Below are 26418 nucleotides of genomic sequence, written 5' to 3' on the forward strand. Positions count from 1 at the left end.
CTCTTCTGGCTTTGGGACATGGTGAAATGATTCTTGAGGCAGCCGCAGCCGTCTTGCATCCATGAAGACCTGCCTCTAAGCAGGAGCTGAAGGTCTGCAGTGGCAGAGCAGAGCAAAGAACACGAGTCCTTGAAGGTGCTTTTGAACTGCTGGAGAAGCGAGTCCTGAAGGCCCCTGCCTTTGATTCAGAGACAAATATTTTTACGTTTTAATACTTCTTAAAGATGGGAGGCGTCTTTTGAGCAATGGCATCTTAGTTTCAGTGAAATACAGAAGGTGAAATTTAAAAAAGACATCTTGGGAGTTCCTGTTGTGGCTTAGTAGGTTGCAAACCCGACCAGTATGCATGAAGATGCAGGTTCGATCCCTGGCCTCATTCAGCGGGTTAAGGATCTGGCATCACTGTGGCTGTGGTGTAGGCTGGCAGCTGTGGCTCCGATTCAACCCCTAGCCTGGGACCTCCATAGGCCGCAGGTACAGACCTAAAATAAAAAATTAATTTCACAAGACATCTTGCTGGTGACGCCATCTTAAGTTGGGCATTCTGTTAAGATCAAAGTCTTTCTAAATGAGATGATTGACATTTTCCAAAAAAATTTGTAAATGATTATCCCCTGGAAGAATGGGTCATGGCAAAATAAAATGAATTGACATGATCAGATTACCCCCCCAATAACAGCCGGCATGTAGTGTTGATTCCGTGCCAGGCACTGCTCTAAACACCTTTCCCAAAAACGTCACTGGGGTCTCAGTGACATGAAAAAAGCTGCACATATTTCGTGTATACAGCCTGACTCTGAGCACCTGTGATTTGCTTTCTCGTTTGACTCTCCCAACAGCCCTGTCGTTACCCTCCCATTTTGCAGCCCAAGTGCAGAAAGGTGAAAGTGGGGGCCCTGAGAGCTGAACTCCAGGGATCCAGCCTCCAACCCTATGATCTTAACCTCGGCGCTGGACTTCCTGGAAAAATACGCTGTGACAGCGGAACGTTGCGTTAACTCCAGAAATTTTAATTCATCCAGCCCATGATAAAAGCCTAGAGGATTTTTTTCCCTTCGATTTCTCAGGTCTGTGGAAGAGGGCCACAAATCTTATTTAGCAGAAATCTAGGAAAAAGAAACAGAACAGCATGTACCCTATTTATTGAGACTAGATGACCTTCGGTTGCAGTGTTGACCAATAGCACGCATTCTACTCCCCTGCTCTGCAGATCTCATGCCTCTCATAAAATTAGTATTTAATGGATTTTTTTAAATAAGTGAATTTAGGGAATTCCCACTGTTGCACAGTGGGTTAAGGATGCAGCATTATCTGTGGCGGTGCGGGTAGCTTAAGGACCCAGTTAAGGATCCATAGGTTGCCACAGCTGTGGCTCGGATTTATCCCCAGCCAGGAACTTCCATGTGCTGCAGGTGCAGCCAAAAAAAAGAAAATGAGGAGTTCCCGCTGTGGCGCAGTGGTTAACGAATCCGACTAGGAACCATGAGGTTGCGGGTTCCATCCCTGGCCTTGCTCAGTGGGTTAAGGATCCGGTGTTGCTGTGGCTGTGGTGTAGGGCGGTGGCTACAGCTCTGATGGGACCTCTAGCCTGGGAACCTCCACATGCCGCGGGTACAGCCCTAAAAAGCCCAAAAAAAAAGAAAAGAAAATGATTTTGCAGAATATGTAATACTTCATTGAACTTTTTTTTTTTTTTTTTTGCTTTTTAGGGCCACACACCCACCACATATGGAAGTTCCCAGGCTAGGGGTTGAATTGGAGCTATAGCTGCCGGCCTACACCACAGCCACAGCAACTCCGGATTCTTAACCCACTGAGCAAGGCCAGGGATCGAACCTGCATCCTCATGGATCCTAGTCGTGTTTGTTAACTGTTGAGCCACAAAGGGAACTCCCCACTGAGCTTTTTTTTTTTTTTTTTTTTTTTTGCCACACCTGCAGCATGTGGCAGTTCCAGGGCCAGGGATTGAACCCACAACCACAGCTGCAACCTGAGCCACAGGAATGACCACCAGATCTGCTGCACCACCAGGGAATTCCCCATTGGCCTCTTTTAATACTCACTGTTTTATGATCACTTGTTTTCATGTCTGGCTTTTCCACTAGACTATGGGCAAGACAAGAATCAAGTCTTCACTCGTGTTTAACTCTTTAAATCATCTTTATTGAGGTGTAATTTACATACAATAAAATAAATCCTCTTTTTTTTTTTTTTTTTTTTGGTCTTTTTAGGGCCCCACTGGTGGTGGCATACGGAGGTTCCCAGGCTAGGGGTCCAATTGGAGCTGTAGCTCCCAGCCTACACCACAGCCACAGTAACGGGATCCAAGCCGCGTCTGTGACCTACACCACAGCTCATGGCAGCAGCAAATCCTTAACCCACTGAACAAGGCCAGGAATCGAACCTGCATCCTCATGGATACTAGTCAGGTTTAGTTAACCACTGCGCCACGATGGGGACTCCAAAATACATCTGTTTAAAATGTACAGTGTACAGTTCAGTAGTCCAATTAAGGTATAAACCTGTGCGACCACAACCCCACCATGATTTAAAACATTTTCATCACCCAGGGATCTTCCCGACCCGTTGACCCCCAGTCTCCACCCAACCCTGGCCCCAGGCAACCACTGATCTGCTTTCTGTCACCGTAGATTTGCCCATTCTAGAACTTCATAAAAAGGGACTCTTGTGTCTGGCTTCTCTCAGTTCCCCGCGTGGCAGCCCACATCAGTGGTTCATTTTCCTTTTTAACTGCTGACTATTATTCCATCCTATGACTATACCGCAATATTTGTACCCATTCGCATGTTGGTGGACTTTCAGGTTGTTTCCAGTTTGGAACTATGATTAATAAAGCTGCTGCTGTGAATATTTTTGTACAAATGTTTCCGTGGACTTAAGTTTCCATTCCTCTTGGATGACTTCAAGGGAAACTGCCAAACTGGTTTCCCCGATGGTTGTGACACTTCTACTCCTCCAGCAACGTGTTACAGAGTTACACGCGCTCAGCACCCTCTCCAGCGCCTGCTGTGGTCTGTCTTTAACGTCAGCCATTCAGGCAGGTGTGCAGTAGTATCTCATGGTGCTTTTAATCGGCATCTCCTACCGACCGCGATGCTGAGCATCCTTCTCTGTTTATTGCTCCTATGGATACTTTCTTGTGAATCAACGTATTAAACCCCCCCCCCCTTATTTTAATGGGCCTGTCTTACTGAATTGTAAAAGCTGTCTGTATCGTCTGCATGCGGATCCTTTCTCAGGTATTTGCCTGGGAGATATTTTCTCCGTCTTTCCAATCTCGATCAATTGCAGCTTGTCCATTTCGCTTTGGCGGTCGGTGCTTTGTGTCTTCGGTGGAAAGGAGTTTCCCTTGACTCGCCTTTGTCATGTCTGGCTTTGGATCCCATTGGTCTGTGTCCTCTGGAACACTGCCCTGAGCTCCGACGAGGCCTCCTCACCTGGGGGAGACCGCCGTGGTTCCCCCTCCCCAGAACCCGGGCGGGGAACCATCTGAGGTGAGGCTGAGGCGTGACGTCACCGTCCTGTGTGCTGCCTGCTGTCAAGTGACTGTTCCTTACGTTTTGCTCAGTCTTCTGGTCGTTTGTGGCGGCAAGTCTTAGTTCATGTCTGTATCCCCGGCGCCTGGCACGGAGACGGTCGGTCGCTGTCTGCAGATGCTGCGAGTCCTCGTTAGCACCTCCACACGTCATCAGCCGTGCTCTCTCGTGATTGGCGGAAGCCTTCCTTTAGGGCCTCGGCGCCAGCCCGCCTGGGTTCAGCGCATGCCCGTTAGATGGGGAGCCGGAGGGCCAGAGAAAGGAAGGTCACGTGAGGAGGCAGGGGCTCGACCGCGCTTCCCAGGCCGGATCTGGAACCGACGGCAGGGCGGGTACTGTCCCTGTCACTGCTGTCTCAGTCCACACACCTGACACGGGATCTGCGCATTGTCAGCTCACCGCGAGGCAGCACGTGCTAGTGAAATAAAGGAGCAAATGAATAAGTTAAATAGTTTCTTTGACTGCTCGGCTCCGCTGGCTTCTGCATATGCTCTTCAGTGAGCTTATGTGTTCGCCTAAGGATGGGACGGCCCATTCCTACAGGGGCTCATGGGTCGTGGTGGTCACTCTTGCTTTCATTTGCTCTCCACCCTCCAGTCTGAGTCCCCACTAGGGGGCATGTGCGTCCTGCAGGGAGCTGTGCAGTCCCGAAGTGCCAGCACTTCTCTCCAGCTTAAGTCAGTGGGTCCCTCTTGAAGCCACCTCTTTGGTCCCCACAGCCTGCACACGCTGCCACCACCCCCCCCCGCCCTTTCTCCACTCCCACGTCCAGCTGGCCTGCTGGCTGCTGTCCTCTCCCTCCAGGGCCCTGCCCTGGCTGAAGGAGGCAGCGCAGTGGCAGTGGCTGAGTGATGGCCTTGCTGTCTTGTCCCTGCCGGTGGCCACTGCTTCCTTCCTGAAAGGATGACAGATCCTGGAGAGGCCGCTCTCCTCACTCCCCTCAGCTGCAGGCAGAGACTCATCTTTTGGGGCTCAGAGACTGGTCCACCCTTGAACTACGGGCTGCTGAAGAGAGAGCACAGGAATAACCCTGGCAAACCCCGCCCAGCCCCACCTGCAAAGGCACAACCCGGTGGGCCTCAGCTCTGAGTCCTTGTTCCTGCAGGAGGGGTCACACTGGATTTCCTCACAGCCCCCGACTCCAGACTCCCCGCCCCGACAGCCTCCCAAGCTTTGGCACCATGTTGCCCGGGTGCAGGTCCTGGCTTTACTACCAGCTGTGAGTGACCTTGAGCAAATTCTGTGAACTTGGCTTTCCTTATTGGGTAAATGAGGTTAACAGCAGTTCCTGCCTCATAAATGAGACAATGCTTATAAATAAAGCTCTTGGCACAGTGCCTGGCACAGAATAAGTGTTCAAGACCTATTAGCCATTAATTAATAATATTAGTGGTATCATATTAAAATAAACCTCGGTGTAAGCCACTTGGCATTCTCCTTTTGAGGTTCACAAAGAAGCATCCCCTCCTCTTGGTGCCGGGCTTCTGCCTAACAGGGAGGCCCCTGCAGAGGGGCCCTGGGAGCCTGCGGGACCATTCGGGAACCCTGCTCTTGCAGGGTCCTCAGATCAGGCGCCATGCCCCCTCGTCCCCCAGGGCCTCTCTTCTCTGCCCCCAGCCAGGACCGTCCTGCCCACAGGCACACAGTCACACCTTTGAGATGGATGGGTACTATCCCAGGTCACCTCTGCACCCCAGGGTGACGCCCAGCAGCAACAGCCGCCGCTTCCCTGGTGTCTCTGCTCCACCCCCACCGCCTCATCAGCTCTCTGGCCTTGTCTGGATCTCCAGGAGAGACTGACAGCGGCCTGAGCCTGAGCCAGAAGCAGCAGACAGCAGCACCTCCCTGCTCCCGGCTGCTGCCCTCGGCCACCCTGCAGCTCAGAGCAGCCTTTCCCTGTCACTCAGGCTCCCACCAGCAGAGATTAGCATTCAGACAGAGGATGGAAAGCATGAGGGCAACGACCTCCTGTCTGCTCTGGGAGCTGAGATTCACTGGGCGAAGCAGAGCCCGCGGGGGTCGGGGAGCGGGGAGGGGGGGGGATCCAGGCCAAGACCTCCCCGCACTGGATGTTGGGGGGGGGTTCGAGGTGCCCAGAAGCAACAGCGGCACACTCTCTACCATCGTACCCGGTGCTGGCCCTTAGTCAGCGGCCCCCACTCCGCAGGGCCACCCTCTGCTGTCCTGTCATTTGTTTCAGAGCTGCCCATTGCCCAGCTGCCGTGGATGTGGAAAGACAGGGCAGGAAGGGCTGCGGGGAGGAGCTGAGGGACGTTAGCTGTTCTGAAGCTACTAATTATTCTGAAATTACGCAGCGTTCAGTAGTTGGTGGCTTACAAACACAATCACACGATCTCACACACACCAAACGCTTACTAAACGCGCCAAGCCCTTTCCACACATTATTTAATTTCACCCTCCAACAATCCTGTGGGGCAGGTTTACTGTTACCTCGTCTTAGAGATGAGGAAGCCGAGGCACAGGACCTTCGGGAACCTGCCCAAGGCCACAGGGGCAGGACGTGGTGGTGGAGTCGTGATTTCAACGATTTCAATGCAGTGCTCTGACTGGACTCCTGGCTCTCAGAGCTCATGCTATGGCCCAGGCCCCGGACCAGGAGTGACCCAGCTCTGACCCCCCCCCCCCGGTGGCTCTTCACCTCTCCCTCCAGGTACGGCCAGTCTACCAAACCCTGAACTAACTTTCCAGCTGCCATTTCCAAGCAGCTGCTCTTCCCAGGGAAACGGGAGGAAGGAGGACCCAGCCTCCTGGGAACACTGGGTCCACGGCTGGCTGCCGTGGGCTTCCCACCCACCATGGGGCAGGAGGGTGGTGGGCCGAGGAGGGGCCGCTTCGGCCCCGGGCAGCCTGCTGGAGACGAGCTCCAGGATGCGGGCGGCAACTCTGCAACAGGAGCTGCAAGCATACAGACTGTGCAGCGCCCAGGGCTGGGAGCGCCCCGAGCATACGAGGCGAGCGTGGGCCGGGCGTGTGGGGAAGGTGTAAACACAGGCTGCTCCCACCGAAGCCAGCCTGCTCCCTGGGGGAGCCCCTCCCGCCCAGCCCACATGGCACCCCAGCTGCCAGCGCCCGGCAGCCTCCCCTCCCACCTCCAGCCGCCCCTTCCTCCCCCTTTCCCGCCCTTCATCCGGAACTGATCCCCAGAGGAACCTTCACCTCCTGGGCAGGCTCTCAGAACAGGGCTGCAAAGGGGTGTCACTTTGTGGCCGTGCATCTGGGCTGTGAGCCAGGCCCCGGTGCGGTGGCGGCGAGGCGACCTTGGTCTGACAATTCCTCCCCCTCCGTGGAAGGAGACGGGCAACTTGGAAATGCCAAGGATGAAGTGACAGGAACCTGGCAAACAGACTGGACAACGGTCGCGAAGACAGGATCAGGGAACAGAGACCGAGCCCCGGGAACGCGGCCCTTGGCCCCCAGCCTGCGAGTCTTGTCACCAGGAAGGCTGAGGCCTCCCAGGAGAAAGACAGGCTGGGGCACCGAGACAGGTGGTGACGAACTCGTGGCCCATGTCAAGTGCGCCGTGGGTGGGGCCCCGACCGGTTCCGGCCCAGAGCTCCTTCCCTGGGGGCGACCCTGGCCGAGCCTCCACCCGGCCCTCCTTTTAGAGGCTCCCCCAGATCTGCAGCGGCCCCTCCCCAGCAAGCTGTGCCTCCTCCTCCCCCCACTTCAGAGTGGGTTCCCCGAGTCAGTGAGGCTGCATCTGGCCCTTGGCTGCTGTCTAGAGAACTCCTCCAGCTCCTCTTTCCTGAAAGTCAGGGTCGGGGGGGCCAGCCAGGCAGAGACCTCACTGCTGGGTGGGCAGGGGGGCTGCACGAGGGAGGAGAGCTGCATGTGGGGGGCAGGGGAGGGGCGCCCTGGAAGATGAACGGCCGCCAGGCAGTCGGCAGCAGCTGCCTGCAGGGTCTGCGCGCCTGGATCGCGGGGAGCAGAAGCGGAAATGTGCTTTTATCTCCGCGCTGGATTGTAAAGAGAGAGAACGGCAGAGCAGCTGGGGGCAAAGGAGGCCGCCGCTGTTACTGAGCAGTCAGCAGGCTGACAAAAACAAGTGTCGTGCTTTTTCCCCTCCCACATGCTACTGCCCATTTGGAACACAGGCACGTGTAGCGTGCAATAAGCGAGCGCGCGCGCACACACACACACACACACACACACAGAAAACACACCCAGGACAAGCTGTGAGTTGCTTCCAGCCAGCTGCAAGCAGACATGTCACACAACCAACTGGCATATCCTACTGATCATTTCGGCACAGCAGCCGTGGCAGGGTGAGCTCTGGGGACCAAGGAGAGGCAAATGTCATAGGAAGTGAGTACCACCCTCGCAAAGTGACACCACACAGCCCTGGACAAGCCAGGCCAGTGAACCGCTTTCCCCCCCACTGCCCTGAGCAGCTGCAAACTTCCAGGTGGTTTCAGGGAGGCCTGTGCTGTGGGGTCTAGGGTCTGGGTTCTGCAGCCTCCCTATGAGCCTGGGGTCCCCACTTACTAGCTGGGTGGTGCTGAGCAAATAAATAAATCTTTCTGGGTGTTTTCACTTCTTCTTCTTTTTTTTTTTTTTTTTTTTAGGGCTGCACCAGTGGCATATGGAGGTTCCCAGGCTAGGGGGCCAATCGGAGCTAGAGTTGCCAGCCTATACCACAGCCACTGCAATGCGGGATCCGAACTTCGTGATCTACACCACAGCTCACAGCAATGCCGGATCCCTAACCCCCCTAAGCTTGGCCAGGGATCAAACCCGCAACCTCATGGTACTAGTTAGATTCATTTCTGCAGCGCCACAGCAAGAATTCCTGTTTCCTCACTTCTAAACTGTGGATTATGAGCTGACCTGCCTCCAGGGTCATTGCAAGGCTTCCGTAGAGGAAAATGGGGAGCCCATCCTTCGTGAACTTGAACTATCACTGTCCCTCGGTTCTGGCCTCTCCACTCCCTGCTTGGTCCCACCTCTATCCTGGGTGTGGGGGTTGCCCCAGAGTTAAACGGGGACCCTAGTGTGTCCCTCACTGGGGCTCCTCAGAGGAAAGGAGCCTGAGCCACAGCTATGGCGACGCCAGATCCTTTAATCCACTGCGCCGGGCCAGGGATTGAACCCGCGCCTCCACAGTGACTTGAGCCACTGCAGTCAGATTCTTAACCCACTGTGCCGCAGCGGGAACTCCCAAGATCACATATAGTTCTCTTAAAACTAACCCTTGCCCAGTGGCCTGGAACATAACAGATTTAAGGTAGGAGCCCATAGGAGTCCACCCCTCCCTTAGCCTCCACAGTGCCCACAGAGCTGAAGCCTGGCACATCCTGCCGCCCTGTCCCCAGCCCTGCCCCCTGCCCTCCAGGCTGCGCACCCTGCCCTACCTGCCAGTCCATCCCAGGCCCTGGGGCTGAGCTCTGCCTGAAGAGGTGAGGGCTCACTTCAGAGGCTCTTCTCCCTAAAGAGGAAAATGCAGAGTCAGATAATCGACGCCAAAGACCCTCCCAGGCTTCCAGCCTTCCCCTTCCTCCCTCCCCCAAGCCCGTCGTTCACCCCACCATCGAGAAGCAGGAGCACCAAGAAGCCTTGGAGTTGGAGAGCAGAGCGCCACCCCTGCTGCCACCCGGAGCCAGCCCTCCATGGCGGCCCCAACAGGCCAGTCTTTCCTGTTAGCTGGGTTCCAAGGAGTTAATGGGCGACTGCTTCCTCCTGGCAAGGCCACGCCAGACCAGGCCTGGCCAGATGGTCCCAGATTTGGCCTTTTCTCTCCTGACAGGAGGTCCAGGCACATTTCATGTCTGTCAAGGAGATGGACTGTCTGAGGCAGGGACCTGTCAGTCTCACATCAGCCCCCAGCTGGGAGGACCGCCTGGAGCAAGTAATTTATATCTCCCTGTCCCTTGGCTTCCTGCGCCATGAACAAGAGATTTGAACTGCCAAAGCTTTGGGGCCATTGAGCCTTCAGTTCATGTATGCGAAACCTCTGGGGAAGGAGAAAGGGCTGGTCACCTAACAGCAAGGCAAGATCTGGTGTTTGCGGAACAGTTGCTCTGTGCTAGGGTTCTATCATCATTATCTCATTTAAATCTCCCCAAACCCTCGTAACCACTGTGATTAATGCCAGTTTACACATCAAAAGATTATATCATTTGCCCACAGTCTCTCAATGAGAGGGGAAGTAGGATTTAAACTCAGGCTGCCCCACTCCAGCTCCCCCCAAACGCAACAGGGAGGACCCTTCAGCCTTTGAGGGCCTCCTACGCGTGAGGCCCAGTCGTGTAAAACGATTGTTTTTACGTGTCAGCCCATTTCACCAGTGGCAGCAATCAGGCTCCCCGGGGACCCTCTCAACTAGCCTAGGTGTCCAGGAAAGGCATCACAGAAATGACCCTGTCTTCTGCACTTACCCTAAACTTCGAGGGGGGGCCTTTGGACATTCCGAACCTGGGGGAATCCAGGGACCGAGAAGTCAGGCCAGAGACAGAGGGAGGCCCCAGTTCTCGGCTCGCCAGGCTCCAGGTACCTAAGGGGCTCCGTGGGGTACCTCCCACAGCCTGGCAGAGAGTGGGGTGCACAGCGAGCATGCCTGTCCCAGCCGCCAGAGCTCTATGGGGAGCAGCCTCCTTCCAGACCCTGCAGTCCAAAGGCCAAGGGCCTCGCAGGAGCTTCCTGAGCAGAGAAGAGCACCCACGGGCGCAAAAGAGCATTTCCAACAGTAGGTTCTTGGTACATATTTGCCAATTTTCCCGTGTTGTGTCGGGCACGGATCTCCTGTCCTCAAAGGACACTAGGCACCCGGAGAGGGAGGAAATCCTGAAGTTCCCCAAACTTCACCCCCTTCTAAAGGCCACATGGCTTCAGCCTAGGCAAGAGTTAACTTTCTGGCCACTGGAGACAGCGTCCTGCCCGCAGGGGCTGCCCAGCCAATGGCACGCAGTGCTGATGACGTCATGCTCCTCCTGGGCCTCCTATTGGGGCCTGGACAGCGAATCCTGCCGGAGGTTCAGGCCGCGGAGCTGCTGAGCGGGTGGGGGCAGCGGCAGCGGGAGGGGGAGGGGAAGGCAGCAAAGCCACGCAAAGCGGCTTCTCCCTCACCCCTCTCTCCACTCCCCCTGCGCCTTCCAAGAGAAGGGACCCCGGGGACCACCTGCACTCGGACGAGCGAGGCAGAGCAGTTTGGGTTCCGAAGAGAGGCTGGGGCCTCCCATCCCCAACTGAAGAAAGCCCTAGGCATGCAGGGAACCGGGTAGCTGGGGCCAGGGGCACGCACACACGCACGTCCCCACGTACACCCCCCAGGCCTGGACAGGGGACAGCGGCCGTGTCCTTAGCAACACCCTCCCTCCCCCGCCCCAGACTCTTGAGTCTTACCTGCCTGAGGGTTGGAGGTCTGTTTCCAAACCGCTGCCCGAGACTGCCCCATCTACTCCACTGGACTCTCTGCGGGAGGGAAAGAGGCAGGCAGGGCTGTGGGCAGCGCCCGGACCCCCGCCCCCTCTCCTGCTTCTCTGCGAGACCTAAGCCTAAGCCACGTTGGGCTGTGGGACCAGAGGTTGTGCCCCGTGTCTTTGAAGAGCTCCAAGCGCCCCCTCCTTGGAAGGGGAGACTCTCGGGGGTGCCCCTTGTACTCCCAGCCTCCCGGGAGTCCATGCAGCCCCTGACCCCTGCAGTCCGCAGCTCGGCTATAACCCAGCCCAGCGGTTTCTCCCCCGCCCCAGCCCACGGCCCAGCCAGGTTCTCACGGTTGGACCCGGTTGGCGAATCGGCGGCGCCAGAGCATGGCCAAGGTGCTGAGCAGGAAGAGGGTGGTGCACATGGCTCAGCTGCCCCATCCCCTCTGAGACCCAGGCGCAGAAGAAGGCCAAGATGGCCCCTGCCAGCTCTCACGAGCCACTGCCTTTGTCCCGAGGTTCCTGCTGGCGATGGATTAGGAGGCTCAAGCTGATTAGCAGGGTCAGCAGACCCGACCTTGTGAAGACCGATTAACCTCACTGGGCCCAGGTTTTCCCCCGGCAGTGGGCAGCGGCAGGGTATCTTGACCTCAGTCTGCTCTGGGTGGGGATATGACTAAGCCCTGGGCTTGGCCCTCAAGGGGCTTGCGGTCTAGACAAACGCCCTGGCAAGTTAAACCGATGAGCACAACTGGGAGATCTAGGCGGTTAAGGCGCCTACAGAGCACTCTGGGAGTCGTGAGCATCAGGGGAAGCTTCAGAGAGAAGCCGGGTTGTTCTGAGTTTGCAGGGGCTCAAGGAAGGATGGGCCCGCGGACAGAAGACTCTGCCGGGGCTGTAGGCATGAAAGCGCCTGGCATGTTGCAGCAACTGGAAGTTGAGTATTGGTGGGGCAATGACGTCATGGGGGGGGGAGGAGAATATAGATGATGAAGCCAGGAAGACAGGAGAGGCCAGGGAGTGAAGGGCTGGCTAAGTGGTTCACTCCTGACCCCAGGACAATCTTTTCCACACACTTCTGATTACACGTCCTCTTCAGCAAAGGGCAGAATGTAAGTGTAATAGATACACACATCCACTTATAAATTATATGCTCTGTTACCGTGCAGACACAGTCCTCTACCAGCGACACCCATAGAACTTGTAAAGGATGAGATAAAAGCAAGCAGAAATAAGATTTCTCCTACTTCCTGTCCACTTCTGGGTGGAACCTCTCAGGGAGCTGTTTGGAAGGCCATGGTGCTGGCTCTGAGCCCGTCAGAGGAGTTGAGTGGGGGGACCCAGCACAGTGTCCTGGTCCAGGTGACGTGCAGAGCACAGATCAAAAGCCAGGACGTGGCGGAGTTCCCATTGTGGTGCAATGGAAATGAATCCAACTAGGAACCACTAGATTGTGGGTTCCATCCCTGGCCTTGCTCGTGGGTTAAGGATCTGGCGTTGCCGTGAGCGGTGGTGTAGGTCACAGACACGGCTCAGATCCTGCATTGCTGTGGCTGTGCTGTAGGCCAGCAACTGTACCCTAGCCTGGGAACTTCCATGTGCCAAGAGTGTGGTCCAAAAAAGCAAAAAAAAAAAAAAAGCCAGGACATGGGTCTGAGACTAGTGAAAGAAGCTGAGCCCACCAACCCTCCTCAATCCCTCTCTAAGACCCCAGAAGGGGGCACTGGATTTTCCCTCTCTCAGCTGAGCTCTGAGCCACAAGAGGCCTCTTGCCCTGGGTTCCAGTAAAGGACCTGAACGCTGGGCTCCAGCGAGGCCCGAGCTGGGGCTGTGCCAGGGCTCTCTGTTCTGACATAGGGTATTTTTTCTCGTCACGCTTGTGGCATAGGGGAGTTCGAGGGCCAGGGATCAAACCTGTGCCACAGCAGCACCCCAAGCTGCTGCAATGACCACACCAGATCCTTAACCCACAGCGCCACAAGAAAACTCCTGAAATAGGTTTTTTAAAATAGGCACATAAAGCAGAGCCAAAGAGGAGCCACCACCTCTTGCACTACTGGAGCAGTGGACACAGAGCTGGAAAGGGCAGGATCACCAGGGAGCCTTGGGGAGAACTGGACACACCCCGCATGCGTGGTCACGTGTTTCAGCCGCTTGCAGCCGCCGCTGTGGGCCTCAGGCTTCAACTGGGACTCAGAGGTGGGACCCGGCCATACCGGGACTGAGCAGCTGCTTGCAGGGTGGGGACTGGGTGGCTCTCAGAGACGCAGTCCCCACCTCTAGTCTAATGGTGGTCCCACCTCCCGGAGAAGAGCAATTCTGTGGTGGACACGGGATTCCATCCACAGAACCCTTCCCTAATCGGGGCCTTGCTGGCTACGATGTCTCCAGCGGCCTGGGCCTCCCGAGACTTCTTCACACCGCTCCCCCCCAACCCAGGTTTGGGGTGCCTGGGACTTTGCTCCGCCTGGGCTGGTATTAGGGGCCACTCGCCCCCTGCTTTGGGCCTGCCTGTGTCATTTACAAGCCACCCGGGGCCTTCTTTCTGAGGCCACGTGCTGCTCCGAGGGGAAGGAGCGCTGGCGGGAAGGAAAGGGGGGGCGCAGGCCTCTGGTGATCAAGTTTGACAGCCGCCCCCTCCTCATCCCCGCGGCGGTGTTTTCCTCTAGGGTTCTTCCTCTAACCCCTCCGGAGTCTGGGGTCCGGAGCCCGGGCGAGAGCGCCGCGGACCCCAGCGGCTGGCCCGGGAGAGGCCGGGAGCGAGGGGGAGCTCAGCTCGGGTCGCGGGCGGGCGGGCGGGCGGCCACGCCGCAAATGCCTGGCAGTGTTTGACTTCGAGTCAGTTCCCCGCCGCGGGAAGGGTGCTCACACGCACACGCCCCGACACCGCCCGTCTGGGGAGCGGGGACCGGGGCCCCCAGACCCGCACCCGCCGCGGCGCACTCCTGCGTGGCCAGCGCGGCCCTGCGCCGCGTGACCGCCCCCTCCTGCCGAGACCCCCGGCCCCCTCGCCACGCCCACGCCCCAGCCCCACCCGGCGGTCCAACTCCGCGGTGGCGAGGAGGGCGGGCGGGTGCCCGCCGCGTCGCCCCCACCCCGCCCAGCCTTCACCTTGCCGGAACTGGCTCGCGGACGCGGGCTGGAGGGGTTGGAGCGGATTTATTTTTTTTCGCATTTTTCCAGCAGACCACATCCCCGCCCCCCGCTCGCGGTCCCCCGCCCCCTGCACATATACCCTGCACAGACACACACACACAGACACACACACACACACACACACACACACACACACACACACAGAGCCGGCGCGCACAGACACGCTCCCTCCCTCCGGCGCGCTCTGCCACTCGCCCGCCCGCCCGCCGCGCACGCAGCCGGCCCCGGCTCCCCGCGCTCCGCGCTCCGCGCCCCGCGCCCCGCCGCCGCCGAGCGAAGCCGGGCTGGGCTTGGAGCTGCTCATGGAGAAAGTGCCGGGCGAGATGGAGATTGAGCGCAGGGAGCGGAGCGAGGAGCTGTCCGAGGCGGAGAGGAAGGCGGTGCAGGCGACGTGGGCCCGGCTCTATGCCAACTGCGAGGACGTGGGGGTGGCCATCCTGGTGAGGTAGGTGTCACCCCGGCTCGGCCGGGCCCGAGGACGGACGGCGGCAGCGGCTCGGGCAGAGGCGGGCTCGGCTCGGGTCCGAGCTGCGGCGCCACCTCCCCTGCTGCGATTGGGGCCCGGCCGGTCGGCCAGTCGGAGTGCGGGCAGCGGCGTGGGGCGCCTTGGGGTGGGCGAAGCCCCGGCCGAGGCTTTCCTAGCTCTGGGTGAGGGGCTCCGCAGGAACTAGGGACCAGAGCCAGAAGGAGGGCACCTCCATGCGTCTCCTCTTGCGACCTCACAACTCCGGCTCTGCCGGCCAGCCGTGCCTTCCTCACCAGTGACCCCAGCCCCCCAACCGAGCCGAGGTGGACACACATTTACCAGCCTCTCCAATGGGGGTGTTGGGGGCTCCCCATTCTAGAGACAGGAACACTGAGGCTCCACCAAGAAGGACAAAGAGGAGCAAACCCTTTCTCCAGCTCAGCCCCCTTCTGCATCCAAAGACTCTTGGAAGAACAGAGCAAAGGGCAAAAGAATAGAGGGCGGAGGGGGCAGACCCCAGAGGTGTACTTTTCCCAGCTGGCCCCTTCCTGCTCCCCGGACCCGGCCAGCAGGGAGCTCCCAGGTGAGGCGCAGGTGAATGCAGAAGCCTACTGTTCCTGCTGAGTTTAGGGAAGGGAGAGGCTGCAGGAGACAGGGCCCCACCCCGAAACCCCCATCTGGGGAGGAAAGGGGTCGTTCAGGCCCCTCATGCCCCAGAGGAATGCAGAGGAACTCTTAATCACACACCCACACGCCGGGGCATATACACACCATTCCTATACAGTTAATGTCCCCGAGCCGCACCAGCCCGTAACTGGTACAGCAGCGGCAGATCCATGCTGGCTTCCCACACGTGCTGATCCCTGGAAGTGCAGGCAGGGAGGCCCCAGACCACGCTCGCCCTCAACCCTCTGTCCTTGGCAGAGGGAAGCTGTCAAATCTGGGACAGATCGAGGCATCTCGTTGCGATGGGGTGAGACCTCTCTCGTGGAAGGGACCGTTGACGTTCACGCCTGTCTCCCAGGCTTGGCCCCCTTTCTGGCTCCTCTTTCTCTCCCACACTCTCCCGCCTGCCTCCCCCAAGCCTGGGACTTACCCAGCTTCATGTTGGTGTGCCCTGATTCCAACTTAGAAGCAGATTCAGGAGGAAAAAGAGCAAGACGCACTCTCCAAGAGTTCCAGGAGGATGTCTGAGAAAGGGACAGCTGTTTTGGCAGCTCCCAGGCCCAGAAGCACAGCCGGGGGTGGTGGGGAAGCCAGGAGGGGATTTCAGATCCCAAAGCCATCAGACACCGGGAGGTGCAGATTGGCACGTGCCAGCACCCACACAATCACCCGGTGGGTAGTGGAGTCCCAGATGCGCCAGACTGCCTCCCCGGAGGGCGGCCCTCAGCAGTGCGGGCCCGTGTGGGCCACCAGGCCTCAGGATGCAGCCAGGCACGCACTTGGGTCACCAAGAGGAAAGGAGGCAAAGTCCACAGGACCTTGGAGATTTTCTGTCCCGATGCCCTGCCATTTGCCATGAGGACAGGTCCAAGATCCGGCTCCCGGGGTACCACCCAACCTCCCCAGGAATGGGGGGTCCAGAGGCAGGAACCAAACCCAGAGGTGTTTTTGGAGAGTCTGAGACCTTGGCATGGTTTCCTTTCTCTCCCTGTGCCCCTCGAATTTCCCACTCCTGGCTCCTGAAGGGAACTGGATCTGGGCTGGGGAGGCCATTAGCCAGGGTTCAGGGGGCAGGGAGGGGCCCACAGTCAACCTGATAAGGCCTGTGATGGCAGTGAGGTCTGGCTGGCCGAGAACCCCAGCCACACTCCACCTGCCCCCACCTCCGTGTGCATGGGGGCCCGGCCCAGCCCAGCGGGGAAGAAGCCGGCCCAGCACCAGGCCCCCAGCCCCAAATCCCACCAGCCCCCCTTTCCTTCTCCCCCTCCTGCTGTCTGCCCCAGAGTGGGGGATGTGGGGGGGCAAGACTAAGCTTCTGGGGTGTCCCAAAGGCCCCTCCCCAGATCCTGTGCCCCTCAGTTTTGTCACAACCCCGTCCTGCCTTCAGGCACCCATTCACAAGGACAGACCCCACAGAGCCTGAGACAGTGGCCCTAGACCCTTTGATCTCCCCTCCTGCCTCCCCGGCTGGGCTGGGGCCAGCCGCACCCCATGCCGCTCCTCTGAGGAAGTAGTAGCCATAAGGGTGCTGGTGGAGGAGCTGCCCAGACCCCATGCTTCTTCCCCCTGCTGGGAGGAGACCAAGGGGGAACCCCCATGCTCTAGGAAGGCTCCCCACCCAGTTGTAACTGCCGCCTTCCCCCTCACACTCAGACAAGCCTGTCTCAGGCTCTCCTGAAAGCCCAGATGCCTCTGGAAGCTGAGAAACTCCCCGGGCTGACTGCTGAGGCTTCTCCCCAGGAGGGGAGCACAGACCTGGACTGGGAGGGTCAGGAGGGGCCGGCGAGAGAAGCCAGGATGCAGGGACAGGGCCCCAGGTTCCAGAATCCCCTGGCCCAGTAAACTGTCTTTCCTTAGGGCCATGGCATGGCACTGGGTGTAGAGCAGGGGACCCACTGGGTCCCAGGCCACCATCCCCTGGCTGAGCAGCCTCGGAGGCAGCTTTGGGGAAACCATCCGAGCAGGGGCTGCCCAGGTCCTTCCTGGTCCTGCCACCCACTCTGCTGGGCAAGCTTGGGCATCAATTCCTAAACTAGAGCGTGGGGATAAAACAGTGTCAACTTCAGGAGGCCGTGGCAAGGATGAGATCGTATAACTAAGTGTTCCGTGCATCTTTCCCGTTGTTTCATCAATAGTAAAATGGATGCGATACCCACGCTGTTGTGACATTAAGTAACCAGTGGAGGGGCTTTGCATGCTCGCTACGCACCAGCCAAACAGAAACTATTGTTTTTAGGAGCTTCCTGGTGGCCCACTGGTTAAGGATCTGATGTTGTCACAGCTGTGGCACGGGTTCGATCCCTGGCCTAGGAATTTCCGCATGCCACGGCCATGACCAAAAAAAAAAAAAAAAAAGAAGCATATATATATATAATTTTTTATTGCAATGTAAAACCACGAAAGTCTGAGGTCCCCATTTAAATCCAGAGTGGATTTTTTGTATCTGTCCTTCATGACGCTGCTTCTACAGAGAAATCCATGGATTTTCAGACTCACCGCCTCATTGGTCCGCGCCCGTGCATCTGAGAAGTGGAACGCGGGGGTGTGGGGAACTCCTCTCACACTTTGCAGATAGGAGGTGGTGAAGTGATTTGCTCAAGGTCACACTTGGCCTCCGCGAGGGGCCCTCCGGGCTCTCCACGCAGACTGTGTCCCGGTCACTCCTCCGCCAGCCTCAGCCCTGTTGCCTGAAGGGCTGGCCCAGGCCAGATGCTCTCAGTGCATCTGTTCCTGCTCATGGATCTAAGACCCGAGCCCTGGCCAAAGGGCTGCTTTGGTAAATTACCAGCCTTCTCTGATGCCAAAGGGGGACCCTCCAAAGGTGTGAAACCACCCGAAAAAAAACCTGGATCCAAGACCTTCTATACACTCTCTGAGGCTCCAGTTAGGTTACGTAAGTCCCGAATGAGTCTGATCACGTACCTCCCACCCGGGTTGGGAACGAGAGAGCAGATCTCATCACCAGCCTCCCGCAAACCTGCAGGGCCCCGAGCCAGAACGATGGGTCAGAGGGTGTGTGAGACCCAGACTCTGCCCTTGGGCTGTGGGACCCGGTCAGACTGCGGAGAGGGAAGAAGCCGGGAAAGGTGGCAGGGAACCCGCGAATGGTCTTGGAGGGAAACCAGTGGTCCTGGGCCAGGGTGGGCACGTGGGGAGAAGCACGGCCAAACCAGGGGAAGGGGCAGGAGGGCGGGCCACTCTGGGGGCGGGCAGGCTGGCACGCGCCAAGTTGGAGCGAGGGGCAGAATGTGGACTCGGTGCTGGAGGAATGGGTGTGAGACAGTTTGGGAGAATCCTGGAATCCCAGGTGAAGGAGTTTAGACTTGGTCCGGTAGGCAACCGGGAGCCATGGAATGTTTTTGAGCATGAGAGCGACCCAGTGAAAGTGATATTTGGGGGGAAAGAGACAATTGCAGACAAATGGGAGGGGGCGGGAGGCGAAGGCCCTGGGGTCTGTGCCAAGAAGTGCACGGGCTGGTTGGAGAGGTGATACGTGTGGATGGGAGGCTGGGAAGGACTCCCAGAACCACAGTAGGCAGGTGACATCAATCTATATCTTTAATTAAATCAACCGATGACCACTGACTGCAGGCTGAGGAGGAGGCAGGGCAGTGATAAGAGAAAGGAATCAGCTGTGAGGAAGATAAGTCTCATTTCTTCCCCTCCGCGCCACCTAAGCTAAGTCACCAGGGCTTCACTTTGTTTGTAAAGAGAGGTCTGACTTTATCTGAACAAAGGGTGGCATTTACCGAGCCTCCTGTGTCCACACTCCACCCAGGACTCCACACGCTGCTTCTCATTTCATTCCCACGACAACCCACGGCAGCTTACATTAAGATAGGAACAGTGATACCCAGGGAGTTCCCGTCGTCTTGGCTCAGTGGAAGCGAATCTGACTAGGAACCATGAGGTTGTGTGTTCGATCCCTGGCCTCACTCAGTGGGTTAAGGATCGGGCATTGCCGTGAGCGGAGGTGTAGGTCACAGATGTGGCTTGGATCTGGTGTCACTGTGGCTGTGGTGTAGGCCGGCAGCTATGGCTCTGATTTGACCCCTAGCCTGGGAATCTCCATATGCCGTGGGTGTGGCCCTAAACAGAAAAAAAAAAAAAAAAAAGAAAAAAGGATAGGAACAGTGATGCCCATTTCATGGATGAGGAAACTGAGGCTCTGAAAAGTTAACTTGCCCAAGGTCATCAGGGCCTGTGAGTCCAGACCTCAGGCTCTTACCCTCTCAGCTGGGACGGGAGCAGGTCTCGAAGGGTGTGTAGGGTTTGGAGAGGGGACAAGGAACAAGGAGGGCAGAGGCCTGGCAGAGGAAGCTGCCCGCCTGAGCCAGTCTGGCGGGGAGAAGTGGCAGGGACCTGGGGAGAGGGCTTCATGCGGGCCGGCTCGGCCAGAGGAAGGGTCTGTATTTGAAGGGCAGCTACGGTGGTGGGGTGGGGGGGGTCCCGCCTCTCCCTCCTCTCCCACCTCTGCATCCCGCCATCGTCTTGGCCACTTCAGGGTGGGGTCTGAGGCCACCCCCCACTCAGTGTTCCCCTCCTGCCAGGTTCTTTGTGAACTTCCCGTCGGCCAAGCAGTACTTCAGCCAGTTCAAGCACATGGAGGATCCCCTGGAGATGGAGCGGAGCCCACAGCTGCGGAAGCACGCCTGCCGGGTCATGGGGGCTCTCAACACCGTGGTGGAGAACCTGCACGACCCCGAGAAGGTGTCCTCTGTGCTCGCCCTCGTGGGCAAGGCCCACGCCCTCAAGCACAAGGTGGAGCCCGTGTACTTCAAGGTGCGTGGCCGGCCCTGTGCCGCTCCGGAGCCCCCCAGCTCTGGGAAAGCCCCCGGGGCAGCAGAGGTGACCACTGGCCCACCTGCCTCTGCCCTGGCGTGGCTGTGACCGGGAGGGGCAGCGGGGTAGGCACTGGATCTCGAGGGTGTCTGGTTCCCAAAGCGGTTGGTTGTGTCACCAAATTCGCCCTGGGCCACGTGAGGGATAGAAGAGATGCTGGGGGCTCTTGGGGGTGCAGGGGGCCAGGGGGCCCTGCACTCAGCCCCCGCCCCCCTTCTTTCTTTCACCCCCAGATCCTCTCTGGGGTCATCCTGGAGGTGATCGCCGAGGAATTTGCCAACGACTTCCCACCCGAGACGCAGAGAGCCTGGGCCAAGCTTCGCAGCCTCATCTACAGCCACGTGACCGCTGCCTACAAAGAAGTGGGCTGGGTACAGCAGGTCCCCAACGCCACCACGTGAGGAGGCAGCCTCCCTGCCGCGTCCTGCCCGTCCCCTCGGCCCCTGACCTCCTACCTCTCCTGGCACCCAGGGGCTGACCCCCCGGGGCAGGAACACCTCCAGGAGGGTGGCTCCGGGCCCGACACAATTTCAGAACAGGCACGATAGGAAAAGGCCCCACGCTCATTCTCCTCGGGGCAGAGCCATCCCCTTCCCGAGAACCGGGGAGCCCTCAGGACACCCCGGGGACCGAGGCTGCCCGGGCAGGCAGGCTCGAGGGTTCCCGGCAGGAAGGCGGGAAGCTGGCTCCTCAGGGCCGGAGGCAGCCCTGGCCAGCTCTGGCCACTTCCTCCCTGGGTACCAACCACATGGGGCTGTTTTTCGTCTCGTGCTGATCAGCGCTCCCTCCGCCTCGGCCTCCACCAGGCTGGAGCCAGGAGAATCACGAGGACACGTGCACGTGCCCCAGTGCACTCGGGGCCCACGTGCGTGTCCCTCCCACGCACACCAGCCCCGGGGTTTACAGCAGGGCTCAGGTTCCCAGTTCTGGGGCGCGGGCTCCAGGAGGGTGGCCGGCCTGGTGACTCCAGCTGACGCGGAGCACGGGGGGAGGGCTGGCCCCCAGACGTGGCGGCTGGGAACACTCCGGCCTCCCGGGGCCCCCAGGGGGCTGGGGCTCTGGGAGCTCAATGGAGGGGCGGAGGCAGGGCCGCAGGAAGGAGGAGGGCGGAGGCGGGAATGGGAAGCAGGGGTCAGCCAGCGGCTCAGGACACGCGATGGAGAGAAACTTTCCCAGCAGTTTCCCATGGAAAAGGCAGCGTCTCCTCCCGGGGCTCGAGCTGGCCCCGCGGAGCCACCGGACCTCCTGCGCGCAGGCATCCCCACGCCGCTCGGCAGAGGCGGTCCCCCGGGGGGCAGCCTGGAGCGGCCAGGCCTCCCGACCTTCCTGCCGCTGACCACGCTGCCCCAGCTGGCTCCCGCTCCCTTCCCGGTGACAGCACCTCCTCAAGAGAGAGAGAGCAGAGCCCCCGAGAAGTGCTGGCTCCAGCCAGGCAGCTACTCCAGCTGTGCACAGCTGGCCGGGGCCTCCCCAGACCTCAGGGTGGACGGGAGGCAGGTGGGTGATTTTTACCTGCCTGGGGTGGCGCTGGCAGAGCCGGGGGAGAGCTGCTGCCAGAAGCAGCCAGAGGGTCCAGGGAGGGGTGAGGGGGGAAGGGGGCTTGCCCTCCCACGCCTCTCCCTAGGCAGCCTCTGCCGCCAAAGATGAGTTTGTTTACAGCCAGGAGACAAGACTTCCTGCTTCTAGAGAAAAGGGCTTTTTTACAGGGGCCTAGAGGGACGGGGGAGAGAGCTGGCCAGTGCAAGCCCCTGTGAATCAGAAACACATGGACAGCACTTCCCGACACGAAGCCCTGCCCCCTTCCCTCTCTTGCCCCGGCTGGACCCCAGGGACCTAAATCTCGCCAAACCCCAAACATTAGCAAACCGCTGAGGCCTCCTGCCTGCCCGTTGCTGCTCCGGGTGGCCTGAACGGACGTGGGCTACAGTGGGGACTGGTCCGGGGGGCTGAGCACCCCCACGTTTGCGTTACCCCAGCTCTGAGCCCTGGGGGATTGTCCCCTCATCCCTTGCCACACTGCCCCACCTCCGGTCTCCTGGGGGCAGGGGTATGACCTCCCAAAAGGCTGGGTCTCCCTGGGCCCCGGGGCCCGCAGACCCAGCCACTGGCAGGGTCCAAGTGGGTTTGGAGGGTGGGAGGGACTCACTGGGCAGTCCTAGGAGGGCTCCCTCCAGCCTCTTATCAGAGATGCAATAGTGGACCAGACGCCACTGTTTATGGGCTGTCTCTGCTCCGGGGGTGTGTGGGTGTGTGGGTGTGTGGGGGAGTCAGGAGGGGGTGTCGGGGGGGGAGGGAAGTGCAAAGAGAAGGCCTAGGAGTGGCCAGAGGGGGTGCCACGCTGAGAGGACGAGCCTCTTGAATTAAAGAGAAAAGAGCTCACGGTCCTTTGCAGTTCGTGAGACACTCGCAGCAGTTCCGTCACTCAGTTCTCACTGCGGTCGGCACGGCAGGGTCACATTTCAGAGAAAAAGATCTGAGGTTCGTTCGGATGAGCCAGTGGAGGGCACACGGCAGGATCCTGGCAGAGGAGGGCCTACAGGCTGGTCTAGTGGGCTGCTTTCAGTGGCCCCGCGTGGGTCTCAGGGCGGGTAGTGTCCAGCCTTGCCAACCCCTGACCCCTCTCCCTCGGCCCCTCTCCACCCCGTCCCTGGTCCCACTCTGTGGCCCTAGTAACCTGTCACCTCCATCCCCTCTCTCGTCCACAGCCCCCCAGCCACGCTGCCCTCTTCGGGGCCGTAGGACCCTCTCTCTCCTCCCCCGTTCCTGGCAGCACCTTGAGCAGAAGGCTGAGTTCTGAAGACCCTCCACCTCTGGGTGCCAAGGAAGCTGGAGGAATCCCTGACTCGTCTTCCCGGAAAGACGCCACCTCCGCCTCGGCCACAGTCCCCCTGGAGCCGCCGGGAGGTGGCTCTGGCTGCGGACCCCAGCTCGGGGGCGCGGCGGGTGGCCTGTGGGGGTGGGGGACCCTTCCTCCTTGAAGAGCCGGGCACACCCTTCTTAGCTTTTCTACTCACTGTTAGAGACGCAGGCGAGCGGCTGGCAGGAAGCAGGGACAGGTCTGTGAGTCACTCGAGGAACAGAGCAGCCCTGTTTCTCTCTGCCTGGCCGCACGCAGGTCTCCATGTCACTTATCTAGAGCACCACGCACACACGTCTACCGTATATCGGATATATTCTATATACAATCTATATAAATCTCTCTATATATACACTGCATATCTATACTGTGTATCAGTGGGGCCCAGGGGCACGTGTAAGGCCTCGTTCTGCCCACCGAGGGGTCCTGGCAGCTTCTGGGCAGAGACCAGAGGGTTCTGGCAGAGATGGGAGGGGGGCTCCCACATCAGCCGAGAGGACCTGGGCAGGGTGGGAGGGACCCAGCTTGCGGGCTGAGCACAGCCCAGGGTTCTCTCTGACCAGCTCCCCTCCTTCCTGCTTTTCCACTCCAGGCAAAAAGGATTTGGCTTTCCCTACCTCTGCCCCCCACTAAAGGGCGTGGCTCCCTGACTTGCCCCCAAACAAGGGCAAGGGCAGACAGAGGGGGCCAGAAGTTCTGGTTGCAGGATGACCGCCCAGGGGAGGGGCCAAGGTCAAGAAGCCTCAGAGGCCGCCCGCTCCACCGCCTGTGTGGCTAAGACCGCCCGGCAGGAGGGGGTCCAGGCTGCGGTCAGAGGGGCCTTCCCTCCCCGGCCCCTCCCGGCTGCCGGCCGGCGGTCGGTCCCGTCCATCCATCTGGCTGGCGTTGCTGGGGAGCCCTCCACGTGTGCCCCCTGATCACGTGCATCTCCCTCCAGGATATTCTGCTGCTGTGGCTACTGTGCCTGTGTCTCCCCTGTCCCCTCCTCGTGCAGCCATCTGTGTAACGGCCTGTCCTCCTTTTGTAGTTTCTGATGTTTGTAACCAGACCCAGCCGTGTCATTAAACAGACTCGTTCTTCCTGTGTCTGTGCAGGCTCATTTGGTCTTTTCCTGCCACCTGCCCCTCGCCTCTGTCTCTCCCGCTTCGTTCCGGACTCGGAGCTCTGTCTTGAAAGGCTCCCCCCCTCCAAAGGTCCCCCTCACCTGTGTCTCAGCCTGGGCCGGTCCATGGGGCCCTTTGCCTGGGGCTCAGGGCTGGAGGAGGCCTCGCCTGCTTAGTCGGGAGCCACTGGGCTGGGGTGACTCTGGGCTTGGGGTGGGGGGAGGGGCGGGAAGGGAATCCGTGCTTGTTTAAAAAAGTCCAAGGGCTTTTAATCTTTTGTTGTGGAAATCTCCTCCCTGGCGAGGATAGGATGCGAGAGGGAGGAAGCATGAAGGAGCTGATCCGAAGGGAGGTGGGCCCTGCTGGTCTCAGAGCACAGCCACCCCAGAATCCCACCTTGACCTTCTTGACCTGAGCTGGGCGTCCTGAGCCGGCGAGAGCTGAGGCCCATCCTGCTGCTCCTGGTGTCTGAGAAAGGAAGTCCAGGAGTTCCCGTCGTGGCTCAGTGGTTAATGAACCCAACTAGTATCCATAAGGACACAGGTTCGATGCCTGGCCTCGCTCAGTGGATTAAGGATCCAGCGTTGCTGTGGCTGTGGCTGGCAACTATAACTCCCATTTGACCCGTAGCCTGGGAACCTCCACACACCACGGGTTTGGCCCTAAAAGACAAAAAAAAAAAAAAGAAAAGAAAAGAAAGTCCACTCTCACCGCCTTAACCCCAACCCCTTCCCTGAGCCCCCAGCCCCTTGTATCTTCCACCCCACAGCCAGGCCTGCCCACCGCCCCCACCAGTCAGCAGCAGCAATTCCCCCGAGGAGGGACCAGGAGGTCACCACCCCCGGTGGGCTCAGGAGAAGCAGGAAGCAGCCTCTGCCCCTTGGGAGGGCTCCCAGCTGCCTGGGAAGGCTCAGCCGACACACAGGATAAGTCTTGTCTCCCAGGCTGTGAACTCCTTGAATGCAGGCTGCGCAGCACAGGAGCTGGGTAGAAATCCAGAGAATAAATAAATACCACTCTTAGAAAGCAAGACCAGTACCCGGGGCCAAGAGTGAGCTGCGTGCACTGACACGGCCATGAGAGCAGAGAGGCCAGGCTGAGGACGTGGCCTTTCCAGGGAGGCTGCGCTGCAAGAGAGCTCTGGGCTCTGGCTCAGACTGTCTCCCAACGTCCCAATGCTGTGTGACCTTGGACAAGTCACTCAGCCTTTCTGAGGCACGGTCACCTCTAATTTTTTTTTTTTTTGCCACACCCATGGCACATGGAAGTCCCCAGGCCAGGGATTGAACCCGTGCCACAGCAATGATAATGCCTGATCCTTAACCCATGAGGCACCAAGTCAGACCAGCCATCTGGTCACCTCCGATTTAAAATAGGAGAGAAAAAAAAAAAAAGAGAGAGAGAAAAATATAAAATAAAATAGGAGAGAACATGAGGCTTGTCTCGTGAGGTAGTTACCAGGAGCAGGAGGATGCAGGCCACAATGCCAGGGACATGGGAACGCTCAGGACAGAGGGACCGCCAGGCCATCCGAAGCGAGAGATGGGAGGAGGAGTGGGGGTGGGCTGGGCTGAGCGAGGCATCTTGGGAGACCTCTGGGTCCTGGGCCTCATGGCCCCTGTGGGGCGCAGGCTGAGTCAGAGCCAAGGCGGGTGGGGGCCGCAGGGCTGTGAGGACTGAGAGGAGAAGGAGCCTCTGTCGTGGGGGGTGGAGGAGAGCGTCTGGGAAGAAAGCCCCCTCCCCATTCCACTTCAGGTGGCTTGAAAGGGGGGAAGGGGGAGTGGCTGTTGTGGCTCAGCGGTAAGGAACCGACCAGTATCCATGAGAACGTGGGTTCCATCCCTGGCCTCGCTCAGTGGGGTAAGGCTCTGGCGTTGCCATGAGCTGCTGTGTAGGTCGCCGACGCGGCTCGGATCTGGGGTTGCTGAGGCTGTGGCTGTGGCTGGTAGCTGCAGCTCCAGTTCGACTCCTAGCCTGGGAACCTCCATAGGCTTTGGGTGCGGCCCTAATCAGACAGAAAAATATAAAACAAAACAAAACAAAAACCACAACGGGGGCGGGGCGGGGCCTCAGAGCTGGACTCATTCTGGAATGCGGCCCTTGAGAAAGGATCTCTCCACTGCCCACCTGGAAAGAGAGGACATTGGCATAAGTGATTCAGCCCACACCTGGCCAAGGGGTGCTGTGAGGGGGGAGGTGGACAGGGTCCAAACAGGAGCAGATGCTGGGCAGGGGCCCCCTTGTCCTGGTGGGCTGCAGGGTACGGGACTAGCGCCTGGGGTTTTGTTTTAGTGCCGTCAGCTCAGGGATAACCTTGTCTCCGAAGAGCGGAGCAACTGGGTCAGCTCCCCGTGGCCTGCTGGGGCTGTGAGTGATGGGGTGTCAGGAACAG

General features: G+C 59.0%; 2 protein-coding genes across 7 annotated transcripts; one reads left to right on the forward strand and one right to left on the reverse strand.

Moving 5' to 3' along the window:
* Positions 2352-12419, reverse strand: PRCD (photoreceptor disc component). Of its 4 annotated transcripts, XM_013989871.2 has the most exons (5): positions 11288-12419; positions 10917-10985; positions 8930-9003; positions 6735-6923; positions 2352-3972 (listed from the first exon to the last, which is right to left on the reverse strand). In XM_013989871.2, exons 1-3 carry the CDS (start codon positions 11359-11361, stop codon positions 8988-8990), a joined length of 159 nt encoding a protein of 52 aa, XP_013845325.1. In that variant the 5' UTR covers positions 11362-12419; the 3' UTR covers positions 2352-3972; positions 6735-6923; positions 8930-8987. The 4 variants fall into 4 exon arrangements, with proteins under 4 accessions (XP_013845325.1, XP_005656966.1, XP_013845326.1 ...); XM_005656909.3 differs by lacking the exon at positions 6735-6923 and having other exon boundaries at positions 2354-3972; XM_013989872.2 differs by lacking the exons at positions 2352-3972; positions 6735-6923 and adding an exon at positions 3979-4562.
* Positions 12970-24008, forward strand: CYGB (cytoglobin). 3 transcript variants are annotated; one of them, XM_021066574.1, is made up of 4 exons: positions 12970-14537; positions 19775-20006; positions 20300-20437; positions 22772-24008. In XM_021066574.1, the coding sequence occupies exons 1-4, from the start codon at positions 14395-14397 to the stop codon at positions 23042-23044; spliced, it is 786 nt and encodes a 261-aa protein (XP_020922233.1). In that variant the 5' UTR covers positions 12970-14394; the 3' UTR covers positions 23045-24008. The 3 variants fall into 3 exon arrangements, with proteins under 3 accessions (XP_020922233.1, XP_003131227.2, XP_013845322.1); XM_003131179.5 differs by having other exon boundaries at positions 13793-14537; positions 20300-20463; XM_013989868.2 differs by lacking the exons at positions 12970-14537; positions 19775-20006; positions 20300-20437 and adding an exon at positions 20470-21563.

Source organism: Sus scrofa, chromosome 12 (genome assembly GCF_000003025.6).
Source record: "Sus scrofa isolate TJ Tabasco breed Duroc chromosome 12, Sscrofa11.1, whole genome shotgun sequence".
In the NCBI taxonomy this organism is placed as follows: domain Eukaryota; kingdom Metazoa; phylum Chordata; class Mammalia; order Artiodactyla; family Suidae; genus Sus; species Sus scrofa.